The following is a 25,482-nucleotide window of genomic DNA, read 5'->3' as shown; positions in this document are numbered from 1 at the left end:
AAAGATTCATTAATCCATGTTTATCTTTGTAAGTCCTATCGGTGACTGTTAATTTATCTCCATTACATTTCACTGGTAATTTCCCAACAAATTTCAGTGTCCCAGTAGGTCTTATTCCAAAAACTTGATCTGGACTATATATTCCAATAATCCTCCACTTACACTTTTTTTAATATATTTTGTTCATCTTTTAACTTTTTTATGTTTTGTTCTCCATTGTTTAACTTTTTATCTGTTTTTAAACTCCTTCATATTTCTGCAACAAATCCTGTTTTTCTGATTTGCTTGGTGTATAACCTCTTTTATCACTATCATCTGCTTAATTGTTGGTATGTTGTTAAATTCTTGTAAATAGTTGTAAAAAGAAATTGCAGGAAAAACTGGTTTTTTTCTGCATCTCTGTTTCCATTTTCATGGTGTTGTCACACTAAACTTCGATTCCTTATTGAAATTTTTCTATTGTATCAATAACAGATTTTCATGTTCTTTCAATCTTTCATATCTGTTCTTGGTTGTTATTTCCATTATTTAAAAATTGTTCGTTTCATTCTTTATTTATCTTTCTATTTCGTTTCGCCAACATAAAAATTATATCTACAGTTAAGATCATATGATCTTGAAATAACAAAAGTTGGGCCTAAATAATGGTTTTCAGTTTGTCATACAGTATGTGGTAGTATACTATTTATTCATTTAAAATTTTAACAGCTAAACCAAAATGTTGAACTGATTTTTGTACATATCTAACCTTAATTTTAATTCAGTTCTTTTAAATGATTTACTTGAACTTTATTCTTTCTATCCATACCTTCTATATGACCTTTACATTCCTGTATTAATTCCTTTTTTATTTTATTTTCTCCATTATTTGGTATTGATGGTAAAAACTTCCTGCGTAGCTTGTTTTCTGAATTTTTGGCTTCTTCCTTTTGTGATTCAAAAACTGACGCTATCTGCTAGGTAGGTTGATAAATACTGACGACTTTCAATTCTTTTTTTACCCAGATAGCACCTTGACATTTAAATTTTGAAGTATAATGTTATTTTCCTTATTGACACATTATCTAATCACATAGCCAGTACCTCCCCATTCTCAAATTTCAACAAACTCTTTAGCTTGCAATGAAGTATTACTGTTCCAACAATAATCATAAAAACAGCTGTTTCATTATTTTTCTATCTGTTGTTCACAAGTCTGTTGTTCAATAAGTCCATATATTATTAAAGAATTTTAATTTTTTTAATATTATTAAAACGTAATTATCTTATTTATTGTTCCCAATAAATTTTTTCTAAGTAAATGGAAGCTGTCAAAGTGAAGATTTGTAAAATTTGTGGGGTTGAGAACTCAACTGATAATTTTACTTCACATAAATACACAAGAAATGGTTATAGAACATTATGCAGATATTGTTTAAGTGAACCTCACAATAAATTTATGATAAAAATAAAATTTTCAGTGAGTATGTGAAACATGCATCTAAATATTATCACAAAGAACATTTAATGCTAATTCTGATTAAAGAACATATTCTGATTAAAGAACATTCAAGGATATTACTACCAGTTAAAAAAGACGATAACATAAATTTAAAGAATGTGTGAATATCAGGAAATGTTTTCAGATAATATTTCCCAAAGTCAGAACTTCTATCTCTGATGCTTCGAAGAAGAAGTTTGGACCAAGCAATTGTACTAATTTTGAAATTTGTAATTTCAGTCGTTTTTAAAAGCTTTTATTGATGAACTATTTTCTATTTTTGTTTCCCCAAACATGTATTGGTAGTAAATGTAAATATTTCTTCTAAATGTTTAGCTTCATCATTTACAATAACTTCATCACTATTCTCAATATTATAATATGGTAAACATTTCGATCTTTTGCTTTCGATTTCTCTCTGATCAATGATGATGTGTTTAATTATAAAATTAATTAAATCAGCTTCTCTTAATTTCTAATATACCCTTAAAACTTTTATTTTCCAAGAGTGACAAAGTTGAGATACTATGAAGTTCTTAAATTCTTTTCTCATTTAAAGAGCAAAAATACTACCACTTTTTTAAGAAATTAAAAATAAAATATTCAATATATATATTCAATATATATATATATATATATATATATATATATATATATATATATATATAGTCAATATATTCAAAATATGTGCACTGCAAGAAACACGATTCACAGACGAAGACCATTTCAACATGGAGAATTTCAGAATATACAAAGGAAAACCATTGAGACAACTGAAAAACCTAAGGCTTTTTGGCACACGATTTGCAGTACACAGGTCCATCACGGACAGCATAATCGACTTTTCGTCACCAAACGAAAGAATCAGCACCATCACAGTGAAATCAGCCAATAAATCCTACACAATAATCAACGCACATGCACCGACTAATGACTACAACAGGAAAAACCCGGATGAAATTGATGACTTCTGGACGACAATGGAAGAAACTATCAGAAAAATTCCTGCGCATAGAGTCAAAATAATACTGGGAGACTTCAACGCCAAACTCGGAAAAGAAAAGATATACAGACATATCACAGGAAAACATACTCCACACAAGGACACCAACAAAAACGGAAAACATCTGATAGACTTTTGCAAAAGCCACGACCTCGCCATTATGTCAACGAAATTCAAGAAACCAACACGAAAACTTACCACATGGAAATTCCCCAGCGGAAAGCAAGAACTACAAATCGACCACGTACTAGTGCAGAAAGACTCACAAAAAGAAATTTTGAACATAGACACCCATAAAGGCTACTTCGACTCAGACCACCACCTACTACAGATCAGGATTCGTCTTTTGTCCAAGAAAAAGCTCCAGAAGAACAAAATTGTTAGACCAGATCCAGAATACGTTACTTTAAACCAGACACAAATATTACACAAAATTAAAATGGAGAAAACGACAGACTGGACACGAACACGGAAACACCGTTGGTGGAACCACACATGTGACCAAGCTATTGACCAACGAATCAGTGCATGGAAAAAATTTAGTAGCCATATATCCCAAGAGAATTGGATGAACTTCTTGAAAACACAGAAGCAATCAAGCAAAATCATTCGCAGTGAAAAACGACAGTATGACAAACGGCGACTGACAGAGATCGAATCGGACTTCATGAAGAACAATACAAGAAACTTCTACAGAACGTTCAGAGAAAATATGACTGGATATCAACCACCCAACTTGTGCTTCAGAAGACTGGATGGAACCCTAGAAACCAATACCAAAAACAATTGTGACATTCTGCCAAAGTACTTTGAAAAACTGCTCAACACGGACCCCCCCATGGAAGAAATGATGACAGACGCGCACATACAATCCAGATAGTGAACCTCCAACTCTAGAAGAAATTAAAGAAATAATAAAGTCACTCAAGAATCGTAGAGCACCAGGAGAAGATGGCATCATCGCGGAAATCTGGAAGTTGCAAGACCCAGAACTCACCAAAGACATCCACAGGATCTTGGAAGACATCTGGAAGACCATGAAAATTCCTGGCGACTGGAAAACTGCCCTGATACACCCACTACACAAAAAAGGTGACAAGACTGACCCGAACAACTACAGAGGAATATCCCTACTACCGGTCACATACAAGATCCTCTCTAAAGCTTTACTGAACAGACTAGAATGCCAAACCGACCACTTGATTGGGGAATACCAAGCAGGCTTCCGTAAAGGGCGGTCTTGTGCGGAACAAATTTGGAACCTGAAAATGATTTTACAACACAAACAGAACCTGATCATTACCTTTATTGACTTCAAAAAGGTGTACGACTCTATCGACCGGAAAACTCTCTTCAAAATTCTAGCAGAATACAAAGTAGACAACAAAACACGGGCTATCATAGAGCAAACTTTAACCAACACGACCTCCAAAGTAAAGTTCTGTGGGGAACTATCAGAGCCCTTTGAAATTCGCACAGGTGTCCGACAAGGTGATGGCCTCTCACCTCTCCTCTTCAATCTGGTGTTAGATAAGGTCATAAAAGAATGGGAAACATCACAACAGGGGATAACCTTAGGAAACCTACAGATTAAATGCCTGCCTTTTACTGACAATTTGGCGATTGTCACGAAAGGTATAAAGGAAACAAAAGACGCTATTGAAAAACTGCACGAAATCACTTCCAAAACTGGACTACAGATCTCTTACGAAAAGACACAGTTTATGAGCACAAAGAAACTCTCATCTCTGAACACAAAGTATGGCACGATTTACAAAACGGCAAACTTCAAATACCTCGGTGAAACACTACAAATGAGTGGACATAATTGAGACTCAAACGAAGAAAGAAAGACTAAACTGGACAAGGCATATAAAGTAGTGTGGAATCATTACAACAAGAAGTCTATCTCACAAAAAGCCAAATTACGCCATTACAACACGGTGGTGCTCCCCGAGGCACTATATGCAGCAGAGACCACACTAATCCTAGGGCATACACGTATCAGACAATTAGAAAAAGTAGAACGGAAAATACTTAGGAAAATATTTGGCGCAACTAACAACAATGGAATATGGATCAACTACAGAGGAACTGTACAAACATACGGAGACAATCACAGAAAAGATTAGAAAACGCACAATACAATTCTATGGACACCTATACAGAATGCCATCACACAGGCTGACCAAACAGATCTTTGACTGGGTAACCACTAGAAACAACAAATGGGTGGCAGAGGTAGAAAACGACCTGAACCAGCTCAACATAACAGCAGACACAACAAACGACAGAATAAAGTTCAGAAACATCATTAAGAAAAGTAAACTACATGAGATACAATGTGACAAACGAACAGGCATAAAATGGACCGAAGAACGCAAGCAAGATCACAGCCAGAAGATGAAAGAAATATGGGCAACCAAAAAGGCGATCAAGATGAAGCCGAAGACACAAAGCCGACAAGAAGCATGGACAGAGGACCGGAAACAGAAACACAGCGAGCGAATGAGGGAAGTTTGGGCAGCAAGGAAGGCAGAAAAAGGAACTGGCCATGTAGTTTAGTCCAAATGCGCTCTTTAAGGGCAAAACACCAATAATAATAATAAAATATTCAATAGATTGAAATAAAAATGAAAAAACAAGTGAATAAAAGTTGTGAATACTTGAATAGAAGATTTGGGTAGAGCTAATTTACAAATTATATTTTTTTATTTATTAGATTTTTATAAAATTAAAAATAAACATTTATTAGAGTATAAAAATGAAAACATCTTTACATTTTTAGTTTAAAAATTCTGTGTTGTGAACCTTATTATTTTTAAAGTTTTTTTACTTTACATTTCAATTTATTATTACCTACTTCAAATAAATCATAATCATGTTCATAAATTAATGTAATGAAATAGAATTGTTAAGTTTCTTAAGAAATGAATCCATTTTTATATAGAATTCTCTTATTTTTAAATATTGTTATCCCTTCACTCTCAAAATTTTAAATTTTTTGTGCACAACGATTTTTAATTCCGTTAAGGATTTATATGTAACTTATTTTCAATTATTTTTTATTCAGTTAAAAAATTTATACTTAACAGATTTCCAAATTACTTTATATTCAGTTAAATTTATACTTTTCATGGCTCCTCAGAAGGATGTAGGTTGCAGTAGGTACTGGGAGATGAAGAAGCTTGCACAGGATAGAGTAGCATGGAGAGCTGCATCAAACCAGTCTCAGGACTGAAGACCACAACAACAACAACAATGTCATCACCAAAAGCATCATCATTAGTTCAGAACCATTAATATGCTTGCTTTAGTTAAAGCCTGTAATGGTCTACAGATTTCTGAAACCTGGACTTGCATTCAGGAGGACCACAGTTCAGATCTCTGTTTGGCGACACAGATTTAGGTTTTCCGTGATTTCCCTTTCGTTTAAGACAGATGCCAGGATGATTCCTTTCAAAAGACAAAAGACAAATTTCTCTAATTCGATCTTGCCCTGCCAACCGTATTTCCTCACAACAGTTTCGGAAGAAAGTCCAAATGGTTTCGTCCATAAAATCCCTGGAAATTATTTGACAGTACACGTAATACTAGACACTGCGTAGCACATAAGCACAGTGTTTACAAGGCTAGATAAAAACGACGTAGGGACAGGGCTTAAATCTGAATTTAGTCAACTTCAGTTTGCAGATTCGTTTGTCACCCAGCACATCACTTCAAAAAACTGCCAGTGTTACGTTGCAATCCATCATCCAAGATGATCTGCGTGGCAGCTTTGAACATTGTGTATAGTGCAAGGTTGGCACTTGTTTTTTGGTAATTAGAGAAAGCTGTGAACAAGATGGAAGGCGACAGTCAAGGACATTGTTGTTGTTGTTGTGGTCTTCAGTCCTGAGACTGGTTTGATGCAGCTCTCCATGCTACTCTATCCTGTGCAAGCTTCTTCATCTCCCAGTACCTACTGCAACCTACATCCTTCTGAGGAGCCATGAAAAGTATAAATTTAACTGAATATAAAGTAATTTGGAAATCTGTTAAGTATAAATTTTTTAACTGAATAAAAAATAATTGAAAATAAGTTACATATAAATCCTTAACGGAATTAAAAATCGTTGTGCACAAAAATTTTTTATGGAAAGAGGGAGTCAAATGTTTAAACCGGGTTCGATTCCCAGCTGGGTGTGCAATTTTCTCTGTGTGGGGACTGGGTGTTTGTATTGTCCTCATCAATTCATCATCATCATCATTTGTGAGAGTGACTAGATTGGATTGTGAAAAGAAAATGGACTGTAAAAATTGGGCCTTTGCATGGGCGCTGATGACCGCACAGTTGAGCGCCCCACAAACCAAACATCATATACGTTTAACTGCGGATTGTGTTCAAGAAGCTCTTGCACAAAGTCTGTTAACAAATTCACCGCTGGGTTCGCTAGTGGAAGGGAGTCTTCATGCAAGAATGTGAGTACTGGTCGTCCGTCAACACGTGGCCTCCGGGAAACATTGAGGTTGTGTCAACAGCAGATTTTACTGTGACACTCTACCACAACTTAGTGGCAGGGGTCAGCAAAAACGACAAGGAAGTAGTCGAAAGGAGTGTTCCTCCATCATGGCAATGTGTGGCCTCACACAATCAATGTCACGACCACAAAGCTGTCCTCAATGAGTATCGAACATTTTATTCGGGTAGTTGTCAACAACACAACAAAGCTGTACTGCCATATTTTATTGTACCACCATATTCAATTACAAACCAGCATCTGGTGCCAGTATCATCGCAATTAGGACACAAATCATAAATGTAACTACAATCACAAAAATAAAAAGTAAGTGATAAGAACAGTACACTGTAATACCTACAGAAATCGAACAAATATGTCTCACATATTATGGAAATGGAAACATGGGAACGCTGCTATTGCCAGCTATTATCAGTTGCTCCATTCCTATGATTCCATTTCCATAATATGTAAGGAGTATTTGATTTCTGTAAGTACTACAGTGTATTTTTCTTGTCATTCACATGTTCTTTTTGTTATGGAAGTTTTAATTATGTTGATACAGGTACCAGATGGTGGTTTGTAATTAGCATTGGCAGATCAAATTCACAAAATTATCAAACACTACCTGGCGAACGAATTTGCTGAGCTGAGGGCTGAGGGTGAACACAATAAAACAATTATATTTACTCTCGCTAGTTACATGTTTCATCAAATTTTTGTCACATTTAATGTTTTTGTAAAAGTAGTTGCTTGTTGGAAACTTCAACTTACAACGAATAATTCTGATTTTGTCATGCCGGAAATGAATTATTGACTTGATTTTGCAAATCAATAAGAAGTTAGCAATATGAAAGGAATTCTAAAAATACTTGTGGGGACATCCTCTAAGATATGCATCACTGATGTACTATGAGTGCAATATCTTTGACCTGACCAAAGACTTCAGTTAGTCCTTCACATCCTCAGTGAACAGTCGTGTATCTTTTTCCTGTTTACATATTCGTCCAATAAAGTGTAAGGCTACCATAACATGTAGTACCTGATGTACATCGTACCCGATTTCTACGTACTGAACAACAGATATTTCCGAACAGAGTGGTGAAATACTGAACAGTTCGGTGAAAAAAAATCACTTTTCACCAATTGTACAATAAAAGAATCCAATACAGCTTTGTGTTATGAATTTCATGAATCACTGGGGTTCACTGTTGTGCCGCACCCACCATAGTCACCGGGACTCGCTCCATCTGATTATGCTTTATTGGATAATATGAAGGACGCCATAAGAGGTAAAGAGTTTCGGGCAACAACAAAGATTGCAGACAGCTGTACACGAGTGGATGCGTAGTACTAGGGATGGCGGTTATAGCTGAAACAACCCGTTTTCGGCTATATCGGTTTTTTTTTCACGCCTTTTTAACCTGACTGTTAAAACCATTCAAAATAACCAGTTTCTGAAATTAACGATTTTCGGATTTTTACGCATATTATTTCCTGTAATAAACGTATAAAGCAAATAAAGATTGAAAAACTCTGACTTTCTCAGTTTCAAGAGAAACAAATTCAAAATATTAAATGAAACAGGCAAATAAAAGAAAACTTCGTCCGTTCACCATTCGCCGCTATTATCACAAAGCGGTAAGTGGTTGAATACTAGATAAAATCATAAGTATTCTCCAATTGGTTGAAATTTTTTGAAACTCTGCTTAAAAATCATGTTATAATCAGGAATCGTGTCAGCATTTGGGCATTACGAATAGTCAGTGTTAAAGGAAGGAAACATAGTTTGAAAAACTCTGTTTTTCATGCTAATTTGTCGGTTTTCAACGGCCCCAAGCGCACGAAGACATATTATGTAGACACAGCAGCAGATCAGCTGCTTTCTGCGTTTATTGTGCATTGAGAATGAATAGTTGTTGAATTTCAGTTTATTACTGTTAGCATAATCTCTTTCCTTTCATTGTTTCATAGAAATAGAGACCAAATTTTTAATCTTTTGAGGCATATAAAGCATTGTACTTTATTGTTAGGTCACTTCGTATAAATATTTCCAGATAGTGTCGGTGCCCTTATGCAGTACAGCGAGTGTCCGGCGACAACAAACAGAAATTACCGTATAGACCAGTTGGTGGCAGGTCTTTCACATTGCCCACACACACGTATCTTAAGCCACGACACAGGGCAATGGAGACATTATTGTCTCAGCAATGCTGTCTCAAATCTTAGACCATGTGTTTGTTGCTCGTTTCTGTCAGCATTATTATTAATATAGCACTGATCGCTTTTCTCATTTGTTGTATTAACAGAATATTTTTAAACAACGCAAACTGTAGGTACAAAAATTACTTCTTTTTTAAGAAACGTTCACTTAAAAATGAAAATGTTAGCACGGTTGCTATGGCTCATTGATATTTCGGTTTTCTTCTTCAGTTATTGGTAAAGAATACAAAGCACCTGTTATAACCAGAACTAATGCCGAAAAATATCGGTTATTCAGAACTAAAATACCGGAATTGGTTTGAACCAGTTGGTTTTGCCCATTCCTGCATATTACCACCTAATGATGATTCCGTGACGCAATGATGAAGTCTCCAGGAAGGTAGCAGCATTGTGCTGACACCGGTAGGGGGTATATCGAAAGAACCCATGTATACTGATTCTTATTCATCAATAAATAAGTTACAAAAAACTACCATGTCAGCCTTAGCTCGCTTCTTGATTCTTTGGACTGCTGGACATTTACCTGCAATGGCAGTAAATTGTTTGTGAACAGAACGCTGATTTGGGTTAGCAAATACATCAGTGCGTGTTTTGGCGACTAGTTCGAATTCCGCGAAAACCGTGACCTTTTTTTCGCCCATACCTTCAGTCCGCGAAAAAGACATAAACAAGCGCAGTGGTAGCGGTATCGCCAAAACGGGTGCCGATAAAAGAGCAGGGCAGCCCCTCCCCTCCCAGCCCATTATCACCCCCTCACTCCCCCCTCCCTCCTCCCCACCCCCCCACACGCACACACACAATTAGCGCGTACCGTTCGCTAATGCGGCCATCGCACTTTCTAGCGGTAGCGCGACTTTCTACACAGATAGGCAGCTACCGTGCGCCGGCCTTATCTCTTGGCAACCGCTCGGCCGGCAGCCGGTGCGTTTTGGGAGGATTTGTGCGCACGCACGGTTTGGCGGTGTTGTTGGGACTTCATCGCCGGTACCCTAAAGCTTTCGGCACTCCCAGGGCATCAATGGCTCGCCAAGCCACAGAGAGAAACTACAACAGTCAAAAGGTCACAGGAAACTAGTTAATCAAGATTGTATGCATAAGCAGAGAGTCCGTGCTCAACAGATATGACACTCTGTACATCATATCAGAATTAAATATGTGCAGAATTTTTTTTTCAGCAGTTTCCCAAATTAAAAAGTAAATCTCTGACAGCTGTAAGCTGAGTGTATACTGATATGACAAAAGCCATGGGATAGAGATATACACATATACAGATGGCAGCAGTGTCTCGCACACAAGGTATAAAACGACAGTGCATTGGCGCAGCTGTCTGTTCAAAATGGTTCAAATGGCTCTGAGCACTATGGGACCTCACTATGGGACCTAACTTCATCAGTCCCCTAGAACTTAGAACTACTTAAACCTAACCAACCTAAGGACATCACACACATCCATGCCCGAGGCAGGATTCGAACCTGCGACCGTAGCGGTCGCCCGGTTCCAGACTGTAGCACCTAGAATCGCTCGGCCACCTCGGCAGGCAGCTGTCTGTACCCAGGTGATTCATGTGAAAAGATTTCTGACGTGATTATGGCCACATGACGGGTAATTAACAGATTGAACGCGGAATGGTAGTTGGCGCTAGACGCATGAGATATTTCATTTCAGAAATCAGGGAATTGAGTAGTCCGAGATCCACAGAGTCAAGAGCGTGTCTACAAAACCATATTTCAACCATTACCTCTCACCACAGACAAAGCACTGTTTGCGTAGAGTTGTTAGTGTTAACAGACAAGCAACACACCGTCAAATAAGCGCAGAAATCAATGTGGGACATTCGAAGAAGTACACGTTATGAGAATGAGGCGAAATTTGACGTTAATGGGCTATGGCAGCAGACGACCGACGCGAGTGTCTTTGCTAACAGCACGACTTCGCCTGCAGCGCATCTCTTCGGCCCGTGACCGTATCCATTGGACCCTAGACTACTGGAAAACCATGATCTGGTCAGATGAGTCTCGATTTCAAGCGGTAAGAGCTGATGGTAGAGTTCGATTGTGGAGCAGACCCCACGAAGCCATGGAATCAAATTGTCAAAAAGGCACTGTACAAGTAAATGGTAGCTCTTTAATAGTGTGGACTTTGTTTTTATGTAATGGACTGGGTCCTCTGATCCAACTGAATTGATCATTTACTGGAAATAACCTGTTGTAGCCCTTCATAGACTTCATGTTCCCAAACAACCATGGAATTTTTATTGATGACAATGCGTCATATCACTGATCTACAATTGCTCGCAATTGGTTTGAAGAACATTCTGGACAGTTCGAGTGAATGATTTTGCCACCCAGATAGCCCGGCATGAACCCCATGGAACATTTACAGAACATAATCGAGAGGTCAGTTCGTGCAGGAAATTCTGCACCGGCAACACTTTCGCAAGTATGGACTGCTGTAGAGGCATCATGGCTCAATATTTCTGCAGGGGACTTCCAATGACTTGTTGAGTCCATGTCACGTCGAGTTCCTGCACTACGCCGGGAAGAAGGCGTTCCAACACAATATTCGGAAGTGTGACATGGCTTTTGTCACCTCAGTGCATGCTGCAATATACACTATCTGATCAAAAGTATGCATACAACTCTATGTAATACGGAAATGACTATTGGATACTACGAGAGGCAGACCAGACAAGTATTATAGGAGGAGGGGATGGGAGGGGATAATGGCGTTGTCAGTAGGGAAGCAGTAACGGCAGGATGGACGCAGCCAACAGAGCTCACTGACAACGAACACGGACTAATTGCTGAATATCACTTAACTAACAATTCCATCACGGGCGTTTCAAGTCTTATAAAATTTCGCAAATTTGCTGTTGATACCTGAGTAATAATTTCATCAGAGACATTTGAACTCTTCTAAAACTGATCAGGTCTACTGTTGACGACGTGACTGTGAAGTGAAAGCCCAAAGGAATAACCACAGTTAAAACAAAGCCAGGAAGACCATACGTAGTGATGGAGGGGGCGGGGGGGGGGGGGGTGGCGACACGACGAGCATTACGGATATATACGGTTTGCAGTGCCTGTGTTATTCTGATTACGATGCACATCAGAAGAAACACAGACAATCACTCACTGGTCAGCCGGCCGCGGTGGTCTCGCGGTTCTAGGCGCGCAGTCCGGAACCGCGCGAGTGCTACGGTCGCAGGTTCGAATCCTGCCTCGGGCATGGATGTGTGTGATGTCCTTAGATTAGTTAGGTTTAAGTAGTTCTAAGTTCTAGGGGACTGATGACCACAGCTGTTAAGTCCCATAGTGCTCAGAGCCATTTGAACCATTTTGAACTCACTGGTCATACCGAACTCGGGAGTCCATTACCGCAGCAATGTATTTTCGCCATCTGTCCCTGTCTTGGGCTATTTCCTTCCATTCACCTTCAATACCTAGGCTCCTCAAATCAGCCTTCACATTGTCCTCCCATCTACGCCTCGGTCTCCCCACAGGATGTTTTCCCTCTAAGTGCCCTACCAGTACTCTGCGCGCTGCCCTGCCCTCATCCATTCGAGCTATGTGACCCGTCCATCGCAGCCTACGTGATTTAATAATACTGATTATGTCAGGGCTTGAATAGAGTTCGTGAACCTCTTCGTTATGCAGTTTTCGCCACTCTCCGCTAATGTCATCCCTTTTTGCTCCGAAAATTTTCCTCAAAATTTTGTTTTCAAATACTCGAAACGGCTTTTAATTTTGCACAGTGAGAGACCAAGTCTCACACCCATACAGCATAACTGGTAGAATAATAGTTTTGTATATTCCAATCTTTAAATTCCTAGACAATATCCGTGATGAAAGTAATCTATTCAGTGAGAAGTAGCACGCATTTCCCGCCCGTAATCTCTTCTTCAGTTCGGATTCAATCTCATTTCTCGAAGTGATGTCCGCGCCTAGATACTTAAATGTGTTCACTTTTTCAAATTGCGTGTATCCAACCGTTAACATTTCCTGATCTACAGCTGTTGGCATTATAGTAGTAACCAGGTATTTAGTTTTGTCTTCACTTATCCTTAGACCTACATCTTCACTAGCCTTGATTAACGCATTCGCATTTGCTGTTACAGATCCTTTCCTATCGCTAATGATGTTTATATCAGCTGCATACCCTAATATCTTAATATTTCCATTTAACTCCACACCCTCTGAATTATCTGCTCCCATTCGTACAATATATTCTAGGACTAAATTAAAAAGTAGCGGAGACAGGGCATCTCCCTGCTTAAGTCCGTTCTTTGTTACAAATTCTTCTGCCTCCAATTTCCCCACGCGTGTTTTTCAAACTCGCTTCTAAATGTAACATACTTCTTTGGTGTTCCAAGTTCCGAAAGAATTCTGTACAATTTCGATTGCAGTACTGAATCATATGCTTTTGTAAAATCTATGAAAAGATTATGAACTGGTTTATTGTATTCATATTTCTTTTCCAAAATTTGACGCAGGGTGAATATTTGGTCTATAGCTGATCTGTTCCTCCGAAAGCCAGCTTGGTAATCCCCCACAATTTCATCTGCATATGATGTAAATCTGCTTAGCAGAATATTGGAGAAAATTTTGGAACATACTGGTAACAGCGATATCTCTCTATAATTACTACAATCCATTTTGCCACCCTTCTTAAAAATTGGGAGCAGAATCGACTCACAAACAATGAATATCGTATTTATCTGCCGATACCGTGCAAGCGGCTTTCATGTACAAGGTCGGACCGGGGTGGGAATATACGTAATGGATGTAGGAGTACAGGTAGTAGACGTAAGGTTGATGACGTATGGGAGCTTGGGTCGGGCCGTGAGTCGTTCACGGATAGCCAAGTGGTAAGGCGACCGCTCTCAATAAGCGAGACATCCGGGTTCGAGTCCGGGTCCGGAACAAATTTTCACTGTCGTTATTCCATTCTACAGGTGATGGTTGTCCTTATTCGCAACTGAAAATGGATTTCATGTCTATAGAGCATTGCGGATGGTGGCAGTAAAAAATCGCATGAAATCCGTGATAGGAATCACTCATGAGTTCCAAAGTGCTAGCAGTCCATTAAACACGTGAGTAAGGAGTTACAAAGAATGGTGTAAAATCGCCGAACGTATCATCATAAGGCACACATCTCTGTAATCAGTACCAAGTGACGCTTGATGTGGTGTCAAGGAAGAAGTCACTGGACAGTGCATGACTGGACACGAGTGGTTTGGAGTCATAAATCGCGCTATACTCTGTGGCAATCCGATGAAGATGTTTGGGTTTCGCTAATGCCTGGAGCACGTTACCGGGCATCATGTGTCGCACTAACAGTGAAGTACGCAATAGGTGGTGTTACGGCTTGGAGCTGTTAAGATGTCGTCCCATTATGCTAAATGCGGAAGAATACGAGCATATTTTACTGAATTATGTACTTCGTACAGTAGAGGATCAGTTCGGAGACTGTGAATGCATTAGCATGACAATACTCCTTGTCATAAAGCAGCATCCGTGAGGCAATGGTTTGTGGGAAATAACATTGCTGAAATCTACAATTCCTTCCACTCCATGCCGTATGTGGTGCAGCAACTGTGGGGAGTACTTCGAAAGAAAAGGAATCTTAGTTGAAGGCGAAATTTTTCATCGACACGCTTCGCGCTTCTGGTGCATTTTAACATGCTGAAAAACTTAAATTCGTCACATTTGTGGGGACCGTTTGTGTACCTTAGACTCTGCAGAGTCAAAAAAGTTTTCGACGGTGCAGAGCCACTGTCATGCAGTATTTTTGGAAAGAATAAACCGCCATTTCACTGTCATGCAGTATTTTTGGAAAGAATAAACCGTCATTTCACTGTATAGTACTGTATTTTTGTTCTGTTCTGTACGGCTTTCGGCTTTTATGCCATTATCGACTACAATACTAAAAGTTCTTAGATCATTAACACGCCATATCTGTAAAGTCAGTCCGAAGCAGGTACGAAGCAGTTAACATCTGAAAGGCATATGTTAGTCTTGTTTACTTGCTTTGGACTTACTTTACCGCATACGACGTATTAATGGTCTAAGAACTTTAGCATTGTACACGATAAAGGGATAAAAGCCTAAATCTAGACAGTACAGAAGGAAAATACGGTACTATAAGTCAAATAGCGATTTATTCTTTCATAAAAAAAACCTATGGAGTCAGTTGAAATTGCGTTTTCAAATAAGTTTTGTTTAAGGCACACGCAACCGTCCCCACAGATGCGCCGAATGCAAATTTTGTAGTAAATTTGCTGATGATGCCCCCGAAGAGCGAAACACGTCAATAATAGCATTATTTCCCCAGCCACCAAGGCTCATTTTCTTTCGGAATTCCTGAAATGGACTGGCTTGCCCGGTTCCCCACCTGCGCGCAATACCTTTAGGATGAGTTAGAAAGTCGACTACACTGCTGACCCCAGCGTCGGACATCATTACCTACACCGGTCTCTGCTACTGAGGAAGAATGGGCTCTCATTCCTCCACAGACGTTCAGGAACCTCGTTGAAATTGTTCCCAGCAGAATTCAGGCCGTAATAAGGACGAAGAGTGGGCATGTCCCATTTTAAAGTCGACTAATAGGTGTCCAGATACTTTTGGTCAAATAGCATACACTCATGAGCCAAAACGGTATGACCGCTGTAATGCCTTACTTACTTACTTAGTTCCTGTCGTTCCCTCTGGAACATAGGGCTGTGACGAAATTCCTCCACCTGGTACGATTTCTAGCAAGTCTCTTCACTCCATATGTTCCCATCCTATGCAGCTTCTCTCTCGATCGTCCTTTTCCACGTCTGTTTGAGCCGACCACGTTTTCTACCTTCTTAAGGGTACCAATACAAAGCCATCCTTTCAATAGCATCATCTGGTTTCCTCAAAGTATGCCCAATCCAGTTCCATTTCTATTCTTTGATTTCTATATTGACTGGTTGGTGATTTGTCTCCATCCAAAGATCTTCATATGTCATTATATCTGGCCATCTCACATTTAAAATACGCCGGAGACAGCGATTGATAAGAACTTGGATCTGATTTTTGATGTGGTTAGTCACCTTCCAAGTTTCGCAATCATACAACAGAACAGCCTTACATTGCTATTGAAAAGCCGGAGTTTGGTCTTCTTTGAGATGTTCCTATTTTTCCAGACAGAGTACAGTTGTACAAATGCACCATTTGCTTTGCGGGTGCGACTACGAACGTCCTCCTCGGCGCCTCCTGTAGTCGTGACTATACTTCTGAGATAGAGGAAAGACTGGACCTGTTCTACGTCCTCTCCATTAATGGCCAGCCTATTCGAGGTGGTCGAATTTATCCGCATTTCTTTAGTTTCGCGAACATTTATCTTGTGGCCTGCAACTTCCGCCTCTCTCTGTAACCCGGCCAGTTTCTCTTCGATGTCTCGATATCGTCGTGGTGCCATTAAGCAAATGCCGTCTGCGAAATCTAGATCTTCAAGCCTATCGCGCATTCCCCATTGCACACCGCTCTGCCGTCCCCCCATCACTCTCTTCATCACATGGTCCAACACCAAAAGAAATAATGTTGGCGAAAGAATACACCCTTATCGTACTCCCGAATTAACTTGGAAAGGCTCTCTTAGTTCTCCATTATGTAATACTTGGCATTCAAAGTCTTCACACATTTCCTTGATGATGTTAATAATCTTTGTTGGAATGCCATATTTTGCAAGAGTATCCCACATGACTTTAGATTGACAGAGTCGAAAGCCTTTTCAAGGTCAGTGAAGGTAAGGTAGAGGGTGTGTTCGCTGTACACTAAGAGACTGAATAACGCCTGGTGTTGTGGGCTACCGAACTCGTAAGCAAAGCAAACAGGCAGTATCAATCTAGTGAAATGAAATGATCGTATGGCATTGTTGGCCGGAAGGCCCCATGCGGGGGAGTTCGGCCGCCGTATTGCAAGTCCTCTTTAGTTGACGCCACATCGGCGACTTTCGAGTCAATGATGATGAAACTGAGGATGAAGGACACAGACCGTGCTGTCGAATGTCAACGTTCAGCGTGCCGAGTTCAAAGGTTGCTGAGCGCTCAGAAACGGTGCGACTTGTGCACACGCTACGTGGGCCCCATCGTGGTATGCGCGATCGCAACGCGCTCCAGCGGCAGTTGTCGGCTGCATCTGGTCGTAAATAACACTGTGTACGAAATGGACTGGCGCAAAATTCCCATATTAGCTCTATTAAAACGTGTTTTTCTCCCTTGTCCATATGCTAACTAGGTTGTTCTGTCTACTGTATACGTAAATAAAAGCTTAAATAACAGCGAAAATATTATAAGGCAAAAAGGGAAATACCACGTCCAGTCAGTTAGGACATCGGCTTATAAAAGTTCCATTACAAACAGTGCGATACAAATTTACCATAGTTCTCCACATCAGATAAAAATTATTTCATCATTCTCACTGCCGGCCGGGATGGCCGAGCGGTTCTAGGCGCTACAGTCTGGAACAGTCGCAGGTTCGAATCCTGCCTCGGGCATGGCTGTGTGTGATGTCCTTAGGTTAGTTAGGTTTAAGTAGTTCTAAGTTCTAGTGGACTGATGACCTCAGAAGTTAAGTCCCATAGTGATCAGAGCCATTCTCACTTTTTAGTAAAACCCTAAGGCCATTCTTATTTGATCACTGTTCCTACTCAGCAGCAGAATCTCTACATGTGAATTACAAGACTTAAAAGAAAAACATTGCAAAATATCTTACTGCAAGTTGTGCAACGTGCCCTGTAGATTAAGCCAGTCGAACAAACTCACTCCTCAAAAAGAGAGCCCTTGCATTTTCATTACATGGAATATTATAGAATATACTTATATCAAACTAATCAGAACCCAATATCAAACTAATCAGAACATATTAAAAAGCGAAGGTTAGAAGAAAAAAATTGAGATAAGTCGAGCACGAACCACGTACTCTTCAAATGCTCGCTACGAAACAGTAAAATTACCCAATACACTACCGACATATAGTATTCTGCTAGAGTGTATCTAGCTTGTTACCGTTCCCTGAAAGCTTTGACTGTAGCTATATTAATAATTGAAACTTAATTATAACAAATTGTATCAAGAACAACGCATTTTTGATCGACGCTAATCATGCTATTGATTTCAAATGGCCGATTCTCATAATATGCAAGTTACAATAATTCTTTTACCACGAATATGACGTTTCTTGTCTTTTTTTTTTTTTTTTTACAACCAATCATACAATTAACGGGAGTTTTCGAGCTCCCCAATTTGCAAACTCTGCACCGAAGGGAAATGGAGTGCACTTGACGTAGGTGGCGTTCTGGCATCTCACTGGTCAACGTTCAGAATATCTGACATGCTAGATATTGCTCTGCACGTTCCGAAAGAATTCCCAACGTGCTGTTCCACGCTGTGAAGTCAGAAACTCGGCACGCTCAACGTACGGATGCACGGTCCGTGTGCGGACGGCTCAACACATTGACTGCCACCTGAGCCAATGGTGGCTCACAGTTACACGCGTTGTGACGCCACGTGAGCCATATTTCGTTCACGTATACATTGTACTGTGGGCCGAGTGAGCCATAACTGGCTCACATGCAGAGTTGTGTTTAGAGGCCTCGTGAGCCTCATAGGGCTCATAGATAATGCGTTTCAACTATGGGCCTAAAATTGGTGGCTCCACTGAACGCTCTCATGTTCGTAGCACTCAATATTTTTACAATTGGTAGCCATAGTGATTCCTAACTTCGCCGTACCGTTAAATGGCACAGAAAGATCGTTTTTGAAATCCTTTTTGGATCATGTTTGTAAATGTTCAAGTGCTGTACAACTTGGCAAACAAAGGACCAGAGTCTCACATACAAATAATTTCTTTCAGGGGGCGCTTGACACTACTGCTATTGAATGCCAGAGATCCACAACCACGAGCAACACTACAACCGTTCCACGAAGATAGCAGCCATCGCCTTGTGACACTAGAGGGACCAAAGCAGAGCTATCAAAGATGATGTTCGGACTGTTATAAAAGCCTACGAAGAACGGAAGAAAGAAACGATGCTACTAAGAAAGTGAAGAGGGTGTGTACTAAATGCAATAAATGTGACAGTTTTATGTGCAACGAGTGTTTTAGTGACATTGACAATGCTGTGTTGAAGAAGTAGAATATTCTAAAATCTTTATTCTTGAACTTTGTCAGTCCAAGTAAAAGATTGCAAACAATATTATATGTTGCTAATATAAACGAAGTGTTTGAATCATTTCTTGAAAAACGATTTTTTATACCTATGTGGTTTTAAATCTTGTGGGCCACATGTGGTTCATGTGACCACAGATTATAATTGTGTTAAAATGTTGTTATTGGGCCACGTGAGCCATATATGGCTCACACCTGTTATTAGTCTAGATCAGTCATAACTTAATTCAGTCATAACTTAATTCTACACGTTCAAAAGAAGACATCTGGTTAAAAAAAAATCAATTTGGCTTCAGAAGTAATATTCGTTATTTCAATGTGGTATAGCAACGCATGGCCCAAATTTCATCACGGCAGTCAATGTGTTAAGGGCCGCAAATGGGGAAATTTGCTGATGTAATCGACTTTGACGGCAGATTCTTATGCCTCAGCGCCAAGGAACTTAATCTCCGAAGCGGCGGATCTGGTCGATATTAGAGTCGTACTGGCGTGAGCATCTGTGGAAAGGTGTTGAAGTACGGTAAAATCACGAGTAGGAAACTAGCTGTTTGACGACCATGCCTCATTATAGAATGTGGAGGTCGGAGCTTGCCTGCTCTGTAAACTGGGATACCCGGCGACCCGTGGCTGACCTCACGGCAGAGAACAGGCTGGTGCAGGCACGATTACGTTTCTTATTACACCACGTTATCCTGGCGAGCGGCGGCTCGACAGATGACCACGACACTAACTCAGACTGGTGAGGGCATTTGCTGTGGGGCATGTTCACCTTTCCCTCAATTGGACCTGATATAGTAACCGAAATCACCATGACAACTGTGGACGTCATTACGAACTACCTGCATGCCTTCGTTCTTGGTATCTTCTGCGATATCGACGGCATTTTCCAACAGGATAACAATCCGTTTCATATGGGCAGATTCATACTACAGTGGTTTGTGGCGCATGGTAGTGAAATCGTGTTGATGTTCTGGTCAACAAATTCACCTGATCTGAAGGTAAGGGAGCACATCTGGGACAATGTCATGTTGGCTACTCCGCGCCAATGAACCACCTACTGTAATCTACGGGAATTACGTGATCCGTGCTTAGATATTTGCTGCCACATACCTCCAGAACCCTAGTAATTCGATAACGCCGACTAGAGACTAAGATAGGTACCGACTATGCAATACTGGAAGCCTTCCTTGCAGCCCAAAACCTTACAATTGTTTCTCTGGCAGTCTGTCTTTTTTGTTCTTTCCATACGCTATTTAGTTTCTGTTGCCCATGCAAATTCCTAAAGTTGTCAGTCACTGACTTTACTTTCGCCAACATGAGCTGTCACCTCGATTCAATTCATACCGTTCAAGATCACTTCTCAAATCTTCGAACTATTTCTCCGAAATCTTGGGTCAAGTACATTGAAAATTTCTTATAGTAGCCTTTCTTCATTCACCTAAACAGATGTCCGTAAATGTTAGTCTTCTTTTCCTCATAGGCTCGATTAATCTTTCATTATCCGTATATCTTTCCTTTCTTGTAACCTCTGCTGTCCATTCACGGTCTCTGGATCCAATCGCGGTAGATGTTTGTGTTGAATTACTTGGCTTGCCTTAGTCTTCACATTCCTGTCATTCGGAGTCATTCACTAGCATGTAAAAACACTACTTTAACTGCAGTGTCACGCTGCCTTAGTTTAACTCGCCTTTCTCTCTTGTATAGAGAGTGTGTTCTACAAAAAGTGCTGGACATCTTTTATCGCAAAGTATTGTTGGAATTTCTATCGCAGTTTTCAGTTGTACTACTTCACCAAAATATTTAAAGCTGTCAATTATTTCTGTCTCACTGTGCGTTCTTATGGTGCTTTGATGCTTGTAATTTTTTTCTGAAAGAAAAATTGAAGCCCATCTTTTTCTTATTATTGTTTTAGAATATATATCTGCTCGGCAGTCGTGCTGTGTTCGCAGGGAGGAACGCGGAATGATCATCGAATGCAAGTCAGCTAATCTTCATATCACTTTTGGATCCTCCAAAGCGCACCTCGATTAGAAGCAATTTGCTGTCTAGTGCTTTTTCCTGTCCATGGATGATATCCAAAACACAACTGAAGGGAAGCAGAGACAGTGCATCACACCGCCTGACACCTAATTTAATGTTAAACTCCTTGGAGACCTACTCCATATATTTTACCTTAAAAAGGGCTCTCGTTAACGTCTATTTGATTGTTTCCGTTGTTTCCACGTCCACTCAGATTTCTATGACTTCTCAGTCGACCGAACGGTACCTTTTTTTAAGTCTAGGAACACTGCTACTTGACAGTTGCAGATATAGTTTTCTAGCACTCTTCAGATTTCCGAGGGTCAAAGTCGACTAGCTCACTCCTGTTAGACAGGTTTACCTGACATTGTAAAAAATATTCAACTTCATAATTATGTCATACGGCGTATACTGCCGAATGTGCAGTTATTAACCGAGTCTTGGCGCGGAAAGTTTACTTTCTTAAGACTGTCCAGAAAGTGTAGTTTCCCTATTGTAACTACATTCCCAGGAAATCCCTATAAACGTCAAAGTTCTTAATTTTTAATAAGTTTACATAATATAAATCGCAATTCAGGGTAAATTAGATGGTCCATTGGCCGTGCTTTATGGACGAAGGAAGAAAAGAAGAATAGTGTCATTCGAGACGGTTCAGAAGCTCAGATAATCGACCGTGCTCTTGCAAAGGAACCATCTGCATTAGGGAAATGACTGAAAACCTGAATCTGGATGCCATACTCGTTTTCGCGAAAACGAGTCCATTGTCCAACCATTACACCATCTTGCCCTGTGGTGCTCTCTGCAGAAGGCACGTAACTACCGCATCACTTGTCTATGTGTTTGATTTAACGTTTCACAAAACAGAAAGAACAGACGAAACATCCAACTTTAAAAAAACCTAGTCTATATAATGTAATCAGTGGTATGAATTAATTACCTTGGAGCAGGACTATACCACTTATCAACATCGTCAGCAAAGACCTCTCGGAGCCCATGACCAGCAAGCAGGAACCTGCGAAAGAAAGACGTATTATTTGACAATTACAGAAATTATGCCAAATAAACAGTCTAATGGAAGTCGGGAGAATTACTAGCTCATAATGACGTATCGCTGGATGTGAATATGTGCTACAACTGAAATGCAGTTACAGTTGTTGACGCTGTGGATCACTTAAACGTGCGTGTAGTACATTTTAAATTTTTATTTCTGTATGTATATGTTTCACGCTTGTTTCTTGATTAAGGGGCGATTAAAAAGTACTTATTTGACGGCATAGCTGCAGCGTATATGAAACCCAGTGTGACTCTGACGTGGGTTTATAATCACCGACGTACAGAGAACGGGTTAGTGTGCCTCCGAACGGAAACTTTCTGATCACTCTTTATATGTTGTACCTTTACTAGTACTCATTAATTTAGCTTATACCATAGTTATAAAATTCTGGAAACTTACTTAAGTAATAAGATAAAAACTGAAAAACAGTCGTTGCAGTCGTACTAAGAGACACCAGTGATGGCATGTTTCGAAAATAATTTCTTGTCCGACACAATCGTAACAATTTCAATACGAAAGTATTGGCCGACTTCAGGTCATAAGGAGGGTACTGTAGTCCTTTCCCATTGCTGTGGAAACAACATTGTCAATGACATCAATCAAAAACATTGACATTTCCGCCGTAACCTCGGTGGGCCATCCTATCCTCTCACGACCGGAAGATGGCCAGTAATTTCGTACTGAAATAGTTGTGATTGTGCTGGACGGTAAGTTATCATCAAAAAGGAAAAGTATAGGACTATCAGCGATTTAGTCTTCAAAACTGGAACGATTGCTTTAAAATTTTTCGACTCGGCCCCAGTGCCACCCTATAACCTCACCTAAAGGCCACAGTAGATAACGAAATTCACTTGCAGAGAAGAAGACAACCAAGAGTCACTAGCAGATTGATTTCACACTTGAGACCAAGAAAAGAATGAATCATTAAAAAGAATATACGTACAAGAAGGATAATAGGTTGTCCACGAAAAGTTGTAGATCTTAGATTAATATTTCCTTTTTATTTTCCGAAAGCACTGACAAGAACGAATCGAAAAAATACTTTTGACTTTCTATGGAAGTGGATGATGGGAACGCAGTGATAATCATTTATCACCCGTGAACTGGGCGGATGGGTACTAACATACATATCGTTATTTTCTTCCTTTACAGACCTCAGAGGACAGCATATTAATTTCAGTACCACCCCACTATTTGTTTACTTTTAACCAATATTGTTTCATGATTTCAAAGTGTACATTTTTATTTCTTCAAACCATTTCACTCCTGTTACCTTGCTCTCTATACTTTTGGAAGTCTTGTATTATTAACATTTCTACTTCTAAGTAACTGCTTTCTGTCAGACCTTTTTCTTTTATACTGTATGTTTATAAATATTTTTCAGTGTTTCCCATTTATTTGACATTAATGAGCTATACTGCTTGATAAATCAGTATCGACTATAGTTGCAATGAAACAATAAATGTATTTATTTGGTCTGGATGTTCATCAGGTTTCTTGATTTTTGTCACGTTTTCAGATTCACGGTATATGTATTTTAGATTTAGATTCAGTATCCATCAGCATATACTATATTTTTTTCATTCGTAAACTATTCTGTATAACAAGTCCTTAGACTTGGAAAGTATTTTAGCCTTCGAGCGGTTCGAATCTCCTACGAATGGCTTCATACATCGAAATCTCATTGCACTGTCTTCACACATGCTCCAACTTTTGGACCGATAAATTCCGCTGTTGAGTGAGTTTGATAAATCGCTGGAAGGCTTAGGACTCTCCGAAGGAATTTAGCTTTTACAGGGAAAATTTTTCTAGTACATTCGTATCGGCATATCAGTTTGATAGCAAAATGCAGTCAATGACTTATATTTGTTGTTACTGAAACCGTCACTTATAGGTGAGTTATTCGTTACTTCATATAAACAAATTCTCCTTGTACACATTTGTAATCAGGGTTTGGGAACCAACGTAACCACCATTGATACAACTTAAATAAAAAGGTCTCAAGAGGCAAAGTGTAAATCTTCCGATAACTCTCTCAGTTTATGATGCTCATGTGTTGATATTTTATATCACAATGATTTATTGCAGTTTTGATTCAGACCATTACTTACCTATCGTCAAATTCAAGACACCGATCAAGGTGGCGCAGTGCTTAGCACGTTGGCCTCGTATTCTGGAGGACGACAGTTCAAACCTGCGTCCGGCCATCCTGATTTAGGTTTTCCGTGATTTCCCTAAATCGCTTTAAGCAAATGACGGAATTGTTCCTGTGAAACAGCACGGCCGACTTCCTTCCCCATCCTTCCCTAATGCGATGGGACCGATGACTTCGATTCCCCCAAATCGACCAACCAACCAAACTCAAGATTAGGTGAATATTTAGAAAAAAGAACAAATACCAACCCAAATAGTTTACCGTACAGAAGTAAGAATACCTATATGTTGGGAACAGCTTCAAAAAGACATTATTCAGACTGCAGAAGAAGTTATGCTCAAAGCCATCAACAATTGTGTAAATCAGAAAAATCATAAAACAACTTATAATAACAAAGCATTAGGAGAAATAAATACAGCTGCTAAATATGGAAACACTCAGTGGCAGTATTATTGCCTAACAGAAATTATAAATTAAGTTTGAACAGGCACCTTACCATCAGAATGGTAACTGGTCTCTTTTCATGTACCAAGTAAACTTTTCTGAGCACTGTAGTCTTCAGGTACTAACATTACTGTTCCGTAAGTCCATTTAAAAGCCATTGTTACGAAACTTGATGCGAAATAAGTGCATTTTTTCAGCTAGTCATGTAGCTGTGTAAATGCATAGTTACGTTGTATGAGAGACAGCAACGTTAAAATACTTTGCTGAATTGTGTGAGGTATTGAGCAAAAAATTTAACACTCACGTTATTTCGTGAATGCAATTTCTGGCTTCAACTCTCTCTTGTGTAGGGGCTGATGTTAAAGTCCATGTTTGTTGAACATTAGTCGAGAAACTTATTCACATTGTA

The 25,482-nt window shown here is 39.6% G+C and overlaps 1 protein-coding gene across 1 annotated transcript in view; it reads right to left on the bottom strand.

Annotated features, from left to right (window-relative positions):
- LOC124550606 overlaps window positions 1-25,482 on the bottom strand; it is a 96,470-nt gene that overhangs the window by 56,986 nt on the left and 14,002 nt on the right. Inside the window, exon 2 of the mRNA XM_047125328.1 lies at window positions 22,358-22,432. Within this exon, the coding sequence (XP_046981284.1) occupies window positions 22,358-22,415 (58 nt within the window). The 5' untranslated portion in view covers window positions 22,416-22,432. The remainder of the gene's footprint in view (window positions 1-22,357; window positions 22,433-25,482) is intronic.

This window comes from Schistocerca americana, chromosome 1 (genome assembly GCF_021461395.2).
Source record: "Schistocerca americana isolate TAMUIC-IGC-003095 chromosome 1, iqSchAmer2.1, whole genome shotgun sequence".
Lineage (NCBI taxonomy): Eukaryota > Metazoa > Arthropoda > Insecta > Orthoptera > Acrididae > Schistocerca > Schistocerca americana.
Note: the sequence above shows the minus strand (reverse complement) of the source record. Positions and strands in the feature narration are given on the sequence as shown.